The sequence below is a fragment of the Eurypyga helias genome, unplaced genomic scaffold (genome assembly GCF_000690775.1).
Source record: "Eurypyga helias isolate BGI_N326 unplaced genomic scaffold, ASM69077v1 scaffold21605, whole genome shotgun sequence".
In the NCBI taxonomy this organism is placed as follows: Eukaryota; Metazoa; Chordata; class Aves; order Eurypygiformes; family Eurypygidae; genus Eurypyga; species Eurypyga helias.
The window spans coordinates 21,278-31,837 of NW_010249767.1; the positions used below are offsets into that span (position 1 = coordinate 21,278).

General features: G+C 37.0%; 1 protein-coding gene across 1 annotated transcript in view; it reads right to left on the reverse strand.

Moving 5' to 3' along the window:
• BBS9 (Bardet-Biedl syndrome 9) overlaps positions 1-9,834 on the reverse strand; it is a gene marked incomplete at both ends in the record, with an annotated part of 30,629 nt that extends 20,795 nt beyond the window's left edge. Inside the window, 3 exons of the mRNA XM_010151488.1 lie at positions 6,696-6,825; positions 7,811-7,994; positions 9,750-9,834. Of these exons, the coding sequence (XP_010149790.1) occupies positions 6,696-6,825; positions 7,811-7,994; positions 9,750-9,834 (399 nt within the window). The remainder of the gene's footprint in view (positions 1-6,695; positions 6,826-7,810; positions 7,995-9,749) is intronic.
• Between the last annotated feature and the right edge of the window lie 726 nt (positions 9,835-10,560).

The following is a 10,560-nucleotide window of genomic DNA, read 5'->3' on the forward strand; positions in this document are numbered from 1 at the left end:
CTTTAAAAAGGGTAACATTTTGTACTTCCATCTATTGACAAGCCAGTGGCAATTTAGTGATAAAAACAAATGCAATATTTTGTAATATAAATGTTTCTTTAAAATGCAATTAAGTAGAAAGATTCTCTGCATTTAACTTCTCAGACCAAATAACCTTCATACAAAACACTCAGATAAAAATTTATATCTCTATGTGTATATAACTGAACAGTTCATACCGTGCGTCATAACTGGCATTGCTTCTATTACGTTAATACAGAAAAAGGAAAAATCTTTCAACAAACTATAAAGATTGATTCCTGCAGTTTTCTTTCAATAAAACTGTGTAATAAGTGCTAAGTTTTTCTGGGTTTATATGTAGTTTTGCCATTTTTATACGGTGATTCTTTAACAGTGGTGGTAGCCGTGGTGATGTCAGTTATAATAAGGAATAACAGATGGGCTGTAAAGAAGAACAAAGTATTTTCAAGCATCTGGATAGCTAAACATTCCATGAGAGGGGATTTATTTTGACCCCACCCACTATTACCCTATATGTGATTGCACTTTTACACCCTATATACTTAATTCAACTACAACATTTCTTCATATTTTTTCCACTTAAGTTCAGTTCCTGTTGCCTTTCTACTGTTTGGAGAGCCCAGCTACACAAAGTACATTCATCTAACCACCCAACGTACTATGATTCTGTGCCAGAGAACGAGTTTTAATTTCAAGTTCATATTTGGACCAGACTGATGTTTTCTCACTTGCAAATTGATCACAGATTTTAATTTTCTTAAAAAAAAAAAAATATTGGAAGCTAAAACCTCATAAAGCACATTTACAATCAATGGCGATATACCAGAGTTCTGAACTCCAATCTTTTGATTCACGTACCTCATTTAAATTAAAACAATCATTCTGTTGGGTTACATATGAGTTCAGATCTGTCAATTAATCCTGTGTCAAAACAAAGATTTTAAACACTAGCTTATGCTCTCTTGTTTATGGAGATAGGTTGCTGAATCAGAGACTTATATATATAAACTTACTCAGATAAAGCACTACGAAGTTACATGCATGTTAACTGTTGCAGGCTCAAGCTGTTACTCACATACAGAAGACAAGTCTTTGTTCTACGAAGCCAGTGAACAAGAGTCTTCAGGGGCTTTATACCACATTGGAATGGTAAGTAGAGAAACCACACATTTCTTACTTGGCATTCTAATATTATGAAAGACAAACAACTCAGAAAATCCAAAAAGAGTATTGTATTAAGCCTTTTTCTAGCAGACAAAAAAGTGATTCTCTCCATGGATCTATGCTCCAATAACTATAAAATTCTCAATTGTTTGGTGTTGGAGAAAAGATTGGTTTTAAACACATTTAACACAACAAGAGTCTCTTTCAGTGCTGTGTTCCCCTTCAAAATCACGAGCTGATTCGCAACGCTGAAACACAGCAGCACCGACCACTATGCTTCAAGTGCACTGGAGGTGGTGTACAGACAGTACTTACTGGTCAGAGTCACCAGAGCGGTATTTCTCACCCTTGCAGTCAAGCTGCAGACTAATGGGAGAGACTGGACAGGAACAGACTATTGGAATACACTTTAAACTCCTAAGCCATGAAGACCACCCAGCTCTTCCTCACATACTCTTTTGAGCCTTGGGGTAAAGCACCAGCAGTTTTTTTGCAGGGATTCATTGTTGCTGATATGGTCCTCAAACAGCCAAGGCCAACACCACTGACAGTTCAAAGGTGGCCCATCAGACTATCAAGCCAAAAAAACTTCCCACTTTGATGTGGAAGTATCCTTAGGTGGTCATCTCTGGTTATAAAGAATGACTGCCACGTGCCTGGAGTTGTATATGGCAAAACAGAAAAGTCAAAGACAGGTAGCAAGGAACCAGTACCTTGACGAGAAACAGGCTGGAAATTACCAGGTAACTGAACAATACTATAAACATCTTTTTACTCCCCTGTCATGGCTTAAGCCCAGCCAATGACCATTCATCACACTGTCACTCACTCAGTCCTCCCCTCAATGGGTTGGGGATGAGAAAATCTAAGGAAAGGCCCATGGATCAAAACAAGGACAGGGAGGGATCACGCAACTATGGTCATGGGCAAAACCGACTCAACTTGGGGAAGAAAAATCAATTTAATTAGTTACCAATCAAATCAGAGTAGGATAACGAGAGAAAAATCAAACCTTATAAAACTTGCCCCCAACCCCTCCTTTCTTCCTGGGCTCAGATTGGCTCCCAATTTCTTTACTTCCTCCCCCTTAGCAGCACAGGGGGACAGGGAATGGGGGTTGTGGTCAGGCCATCACACCACTCTGCCACTCCTCCCTCCTCAGGGGGAGGATCCTCACACTCTGCCCCTGCTCCAGTGTGGGGTTCCTCCCATGGGAGACAGTCCTCCATGAACTTCTCCAATATGAGTTCTTCCCACAGGCTGCATTTTTTTTTTTCCTCACAAGCTGCTGCAGTGTGGGCTTCCCATGGATTCACAACCTCCGTCGGACACAGCCACTGCTCCAGCACAGAGTCCTCCCTGGGTTGCAGGTGGGTCTCTGCTCCTCTGTGACCCTCCATGGCTGCAGGGGGACAAGCCACCCTTTCACCATGGGCTGCAGGGAAACCTCTGCTTGGGGCACCTCTTCCCTTGCATTTCCTCACTGACCCAGATGCCTGGCTGGTTGTCTCTCCTACGTTCAACTCCTCTGCTTGCTCCTGCAGGCCTCTTAGTTTTTCCCTCTTAAATATATCAAATCAGAGAGGGGCTATTGGCTTGGCTTTGGCCAGAGGCAGGTCCAACTTGGAGCCAGGGAAGCTTCTAGCAGCTTCTCCCAGGAACTATCCCTGTAGCACTCCACTCCCTCAAAACCCAAACTCCACCACAAAAACCCAACACATCATCTGTTATGGGTGTTACACATGATTTTATTAGAAAACATGCAAGAAAAAACAAAAGAGGCAACTAGGAGTATAATGGTAACAAGTAGCAAGAGACATTTGCTTCAGTAAACTAGAAGCCACTGTCTCCAAAACTAACTTGTAAGCATTTACAAATATTGTAAAATACTCTTGTAACGCACCTGTGTAACCATAACCCAAATGGGGATTTCACAAGAGACAGGAAAGTGTAGTAGCAATGGCCACCAGCACCACATGGGACAATACAAATAGTCCAACACTAATTAATGATTGCATAGAAAATCTATTTTTGGTACCTTTATTAGTCAAATAGTCTCTGCTTCTTTATTATTTCTGCAAGGGGAAGAAGGACTCAAACAAGAACATTAGAAATTTTATACCTACTGAATTACTTTGTCTTACTAGTAGTACAAAAACTGGACACTATTAGAGCATCTTTTGAAGCAATCCAGTAAGTTGCAGTATTTCTTGCATCTCAACCTACACAATGCAACTTCAAATTGATTACTTTAAGTCTCTAATTCAGTAGAATCCATAAGCAAACACGTAACAGCCTAAGTCAAAACATCAATGTCAATAGCCTATAGGTTCTGAAGTGTGCATAAAGCTTACTAAGCATGCCTGCTTGCCATTCTGATCATATAAAGTCTACTTTTATTTCCTGGCTTCTCAACAGCAACTTTTATTTTAGTTCTCACCCCTCCCCCCTCCATCTCAAATAATTAAAGTTTATTTACTAGCTTGACTTAAGCTAAAAGGTTGGGTTCTGGAAATTTAATATTTTAAGAAACTCAGAAATTCTTATTCCTAAAAAGTGATAAATTGCTTCTGGACCAAAATACCCTTTTCCAGACTGCTCTGTATTTCCTCTTCCATTACAAAGTAAGATTATATTTATCTGTCAAATAAATGAAAAACAAAAGCAAATATTCTAGTAACTTTCACCAACTTGTCCACAACTGTCAACCCCTTGTAATAAAAGGGACTTCACCTTTTACAAGGCATTCAAGACATTTTGTGGGTTATTTGCTTCAAGAATCTTTCTTCCATGAAGAACAGCCCTTCTGCTCACAGATAAAGCAGTACATATCAACACTCACAAAAGAAAGTTGGTTCCCATACTCTAATTCCTAGCTGCAGCTCCTAAAACCAAGAGGTATCATATATGCAAAGCATCCAATTACCTATAGAAAAGCACTACAGGTGGCTCTAACATTTTTGTCTTTTGGGTATTTCTAATCACATTCCAACATGGCCAAAGGTGAATATATCCTTCAATTAATCAGGAAGTTCACTGATTAATTGGTGTCTACAGCAGTAAAAGTTCCCAGCAGATTAAATGGAGAGAAAAATTATCTTTCCCATAACACATACCCTAAACCCTCACAGAAGGCTGGTTTACTGTTAGAACTGTGCCTACTGATAAATTCCACGTGAAATCAATGGGGTTTTTTGCCATATAAATAGCACCCGACTTCACTTCTTGAGGGATAGCAGAAACCACAAAGAACCAAAATTACGGGCAACATTATATACTGACTTGAAAAAAAAAAATGGTACTTGGGGAAGTTTGCAGCCTATTCCATCTTAAAGGAAAAACATCAGGCTACCTTTTAGCATTCACAGGCTTATCAGATAGAACTTGAAGGCTGTGTACAAACCAAACCAAGTAGTACAATTAAGACTAGGGAACGTGAAAAAGGTCTAGAAGAAATAAAGTCTGTGATTTAAAGGCTCAATGCCCTCCTATTGCAAAAACAGGCTTCTAACTTGAAAGCAGTCAAAACAGAAATGCTTTTCCTCAGACTACATCCAGGCTATAATGCAATATCTATCACTTTTATTGCAATAAAAGTGGAAAGGATGTGAAAGTAATTAATTAACATATGCCATATTTAAGTCACTTCAGTCTCTCAGCAGCGTAGGATTAACAACTCCATCCTTATTAAAGTACTTAACATTATTTATGTTACAGTAGTGCCGTGCCTAGAAGCCCCAACTGAGACTGAGACCTCTTCTGAGTTATTAGAAAATCATTATCATATTGAGTCAAAGAACTCCCTTTCAAATGTTTGGGGTTTTTTTAAACAGTCTTTTGTTTAAGCCAAATTACTATGTCTTTAAGCTTTATTACAGGTGTTTTTTGCTGTTTAGCTCATCTTTATTTCTTATGTCAGAAAGAATTAAAAGCACACTGCATTTTTTTAAACAGAAAGTCTGAAGAAGCATAGCTCAAACACATATGCCCTAGACTTCTTCCTGCTGTTCAGGCCATTGGGTCTAGACAGGCAGACTTTCCTTCATTCATCAGTACCTGTATACAGAGGTTTGCATAACGAGACTGCTGTCTCTCCAACCTCTACAGAACAAAACCCCAAAACAAACCCTAGCATTAGTAGGTCTGCAGGAATTCTGAATCCAAATAGCAAAATGATCTGGGACCCATTAGTAGGCTCCCAAAATTCTCACTAAGATCAAACTACTGAGTGTTAAAGTTCACATGGAACAAACAGAATCTCTTTAAACTTCTTAGAGGCATTATTGAAACAGATGGTTCAATAACACAAGTTTCAAAAAAAATAATTGTATATATAAATATAAGTACAATCTGCTTTTGTAATAATCAATGCCCTTTTCAAATTTTTTCTGACACAAATATTTTTTCCAAACTTCAAAAGCTGTACTGTCATATCCTGCATAATTAACTTTTGGTTTATACTAACTGGCCCACTGAGAGTATTTGTTATATTTTACTTGCAAAGACCTGTTGGAAGAAAGCCACAGCTTTCTCCAGAGGGTCTCAAAAACATTAAATTACAAGTTATTAAAAAATCATTAGGTTAGCATTAGTACCAAACTAAATAGAAACATCCTTCAGATTACTCTGCACAAGTCAGTAAAGCTAGTTAGTCAGATGTTGCATTTTCTTCTGTTATGGGATAGAACACATGACTTAGGATCAAGTATTTAACAATCCAGTGTATGTTGGCAGAGCAGCCACATCCTGCTGGGGATAAGAAGTAATCTACCTGACACGGACACTCCTACTACATCCCATATGGTCACAGGCACCAGACAGCCAGCACCCATCACAGCTCTGGCGGCACACAGTTCGGGCATAAACTGGATTGTAAAAACACTAGCTGAATGTTTCTGTAGTTTCAGTGACAGACTCAGCAGAAGGTATCAACGTGTCATAATTTCTCTACACTCAATACCCCACCCAGCCAGCTTTTCCCTGACCTGCGTTACGTGTATTTTACCGACAGTTTTGGTCTGTGCCAGTGCCATCCTCAGCAATTTAAATGTTTCCTTCATTTCCACAGTTTAACATCGGAGTTGAATAATCTGCTTCAACAAATCATCTCTGGAATTCATATGCTCTTAAAGCTTATTGAAGAACAGATTTGCAGGGAGATTCCCTATTTTTCTGTTTCAGGGAAGGATCCTACCAGCTGGCAAAGCTTCTCTTTCCATTCTCTTAAAGAAGAAACTACCCCGTTGGAGGTGTGAGACCGCAGGTTCCATCTTCACTCAAGAAAGACAGAAAATCTAAAGCACAGTACAGCAATTCTAGTTCTTCTAGAAATAACAGTATGCCCATTAACTAAACGAATATTTTAGAAAACAAGCAAAAAACCACTTTGAATGTTCCTTTTACAAGTTCCCTTATTTGTTACATACCTTGGAGCTGTTTGTTAGGATCTACAAGCAAAGTTCACAGCTGGAAACAAATCTGAAAGAAGTAGACTTTAACAAGTTACTTACTGTAAATTCGCTACTTTTACTGACACGGGAATGTGGGGAAGTTGTGTGGCCCATTTCAGTGTAACATCTTGATAAACATTCAGCATTTTACTGTGGTTTCCAACCAGAGTGTTTATTTTTCCTTCTTTCACTGTTAAAGATATAAAACCACTTTTAGGATGGAAGATTTTCAAAAGCCAGTACTTTTCTTTGAGGCTTATATCATTACACTATTTTTTTATTTTCCTTTTAAGCTATTACTTGTTAAAAACTAATTTAACATAATTAAAGTGTCACAAGTTATTAAAGCTACATTGACAATAACCAAGGATATCTGTATTAATTATGGATGCCAGTTTCAATTGCATACTACCCAGGATGTGCCACGACTTCCCATAGTCCTAGACAGCCATGGTTGGTAATTAAAGACATGGCTAATGAAGACTCATAATAGCCACGTTAGCATGCCCGGATACATATACACATTGATTAAATATCAGCTACTTATACTCTTCATTAATTCATTGACCTGTGAATACTGATTAAAGATGTTAAGCATTTATAGGTTTTACTATAATATAAATCAGAAAGTATAAAATTTGAGGATTGCTGAGGTTCTATTTTAGCCTCTAAAAATATGACATAATGTCAAAAAAATTATCAGATACCTTTTCTATACTAATTGTTCAAAAAGTACTAAGAATCTGTAATTTTATATCATTACAGCATCCAACCGAGCTCCTTCCACACAAAGCTGTAAGCCAGTATCACCTCCTAATAGTAAACATTATTTGAATTTGTTTACTATCAGTAAAAGACAGAAGGTCCTCAATCCCTAGTTTACTCTTCCAAAAACACTCATTCTTCCCTGTTTGTTGCTTTGGTGGTCTGGGCAAACTTACTCAAACACTAGACAAGTACCTAAATTTGAGGATGAGAAAACACCCATTTAAATTGTAAAACTTATGACACTTCACACTAAGTAAACATCTGAAAATAAACCCGCTTCATCTAAAAAGAGAACTCCAGTTCTACAGATTTTCTACAAATCACCTGCTTATGCAGAAAAACACTTATTCAGTGGGAAAAAAATTCTTAGCTGTAAAAGCAAGCTAGCTGAAGTTAAGTTTACAAACCTGAACCATAAGGAATGAAGCAACTTGGACTGTAATCAAGCTTTTTCATGAATCGTATTTGCCCATTATCCTTAAGGCAAAAGAAGTTTCTCTCACCAAGCACAAAAACAGAAGAAACTGCCTGATTAAAGGAGACAACGCATATATCCAGTGCTTGCTCTCCGATGTTTAAAACCCAATCCACCTTCAAGAGAAAAAACATGCTCCAAAGATCAGTTGACAGCTACATATGAAAGACAAAACTTACAGAGAAGGCTTAAAACTCACCAAGTTATATGAATATCATTAACACAGATAGAAAAGTAAACCCAAGGTCTTTTTCTAAATGAGAAAATATTAGTTCTCTTATTTTGAAGGCAATAGGTAACTTCTTGAGTAAAGCAGCAAGAACATCACCCATTTTTTAAATAGTTGACATTTGGTGGTTATGCAATTCATTTAAGTGTATTTAAATTTTAAAATACACATCCCACTTAAAATAAAAATGCTTTATACTTTAACTATTAAATCCAAGAACAGAGAATCATTTAACTCTGTTTCTGTACATGTCCTTAGATATTAAAGGCAACGTTAGAGCGCAAAAAGTGATAATTTATTCTACCAATACATGTAAATGGAGTAATAAACATGTTTCAGGTGTGTAAGCCAATATTCATGTTTGCAGTCACTAATGTGCACCCTTCAATCCGAATAATGTTTGTGTATTTGACAGCTTGTCTACTTTCCCAACTACATACACTGATATAATAAGCAACTACTTACAAATCCTGCATTGCCTATATCTTTACATCTTTAAACAATACTGCTGCTTATTGATACATTTCACTGGTTTGTTATTTCAGCTCCTCTGAGAAATTTCAACTAATTCACACCTACAAAAAAATTTTTGACTGTTGCCAAGTTGGTGAAAGAGAAATCCAGAATTTCTGAAGTCCAAAAATAGTAAAGTTCAACTGTCAGCACTTCACATAGGAACAGCATCAATCATTTTGCTTAAAGAACACGGAATGTGTTAGTAAACATACTGGCATATTTGATCTATGAAGCTGGAAGTGCCATGTTAAAAGTCAAAGGGAAAAAAAAGCCAGGCTTCTTACACTCATCTCCATGTATGCTTCTCATTTTACATCTAAAAAAATGTATTTAATTTGCAGCATATCTGATGAAGCTTCCAAATTTCTTATTTTAAAAAAAAATCTGTCTATTCCTAATCCAAAATGAATGATTCTGACAGTTTGAAAAAATTCTGTGACTAGCCATTAGAAAGGAGATGCTCTCCCAATATTTTACTGTCATACCTGAAATATGCTGAATCTAGCATTTTACACAGTATAGTTAGCAGATAAGCAATTCTACTGCAGACCACAAAATGAAATTCTTTTCCTCTTAATAGGAGGCAGCTCAAATAATAAGAAAGAACTTAGTCACAAGGACCTTCTGAAGACCATTGAATCCACAGCTTTTTGACAAAAAGATTCCAGGATACTGACTATTTATGGAAACATTTTTCACTGCTGAGTTTTCTGTAAGTACAAAGGATTCCTCAAGTAGAATGAGGTTAATTTGGTAACTCCAATACAAAGTCACAAGTAGACTTAAATTAAAAACATCAGCAGCATTTTAGGTGTACCTATTTATCTACTTAACTACCATTTAGGTTCTGTATTACAAAGACTGCCTTAGAAATAGTTATTTCCAATACACAGGTTTGGGATTTATTTTTCTTCTTAGAACAACAGTGAGTTTTAAGGCCCAACCTTAAACAACCGAGGCCCAAAGAAACCTTAACAGAAATCTACTGGAGTCATTCCATTGCCTTTAATGGCAATTGGATCAGGTCCTTTGTCAGCAGACAATGTTTCCATTCGTTACTTAGCACTGGTCTATTTAACATGTATGCAATGTACCATACAGGTTATGTAAAATAAACAGGTTTTACCGCAAGTTTTTTTCCAGAACTAAGTTTTTGCTGTTCCGTTTCTTGTCTTTCATCAGCATCTGTTGCAAATGCCATCACTTGGTATCTGTTGTAGGAAGTTTGAAAAAGTAAAAAAATAAAATATAACTTTGTAGTTAATACCCCTGCATTAAGTAAAAAATAAAATTATTGTATTACGAGTATACACCCACAATAATAGCACAGCCTAACAGGATTGTTACAAAGGCTCCTGCAACACATCTGTCATCAGCAAAGATGTTAAAATAAATATCACTGTAGGATAACAGCTAAGTGAAAAGTCAGAAATTAAAACAAACATTCCTATTCAGGTTTTATCTCATGTTAAAATAAATTCAACAGCTAAATATATTAGAGGATAGAAACCTAGACCACAAAGAAGCCAGAAGCAAGAAACCAACATATTCTCAAATTGTACAATTTGGATTCTAGTAAAGAATAAACTTTTTTGCTCTTAAGCTTTCAAAAAAACTCCAAAACTACCCTGAAATACAATCTGTTACACCTAATAGTTACATTCTCAAGCAAAAGCATTAAGTAAGAGGTAACATTAAACTAGCACCAGTACCTGGAACATCTAGCAAAAGAAGGGAATTTTGTGGGTTTGGGGTTTTCTTATTATTTTGTAACTGCCAACCAACCATACTAAGAAAACTTGCCAGTGAAGACATTAGAACAAAAGGTGTCAACTGCCATAAAAGCTCCACACATCTACCTGTCCTCGTTCACACCTACACAATCCTCAGTGTTCAAACTGAGTCCTCAGTGATTCTTCTGTAACTATTTCTTCCCT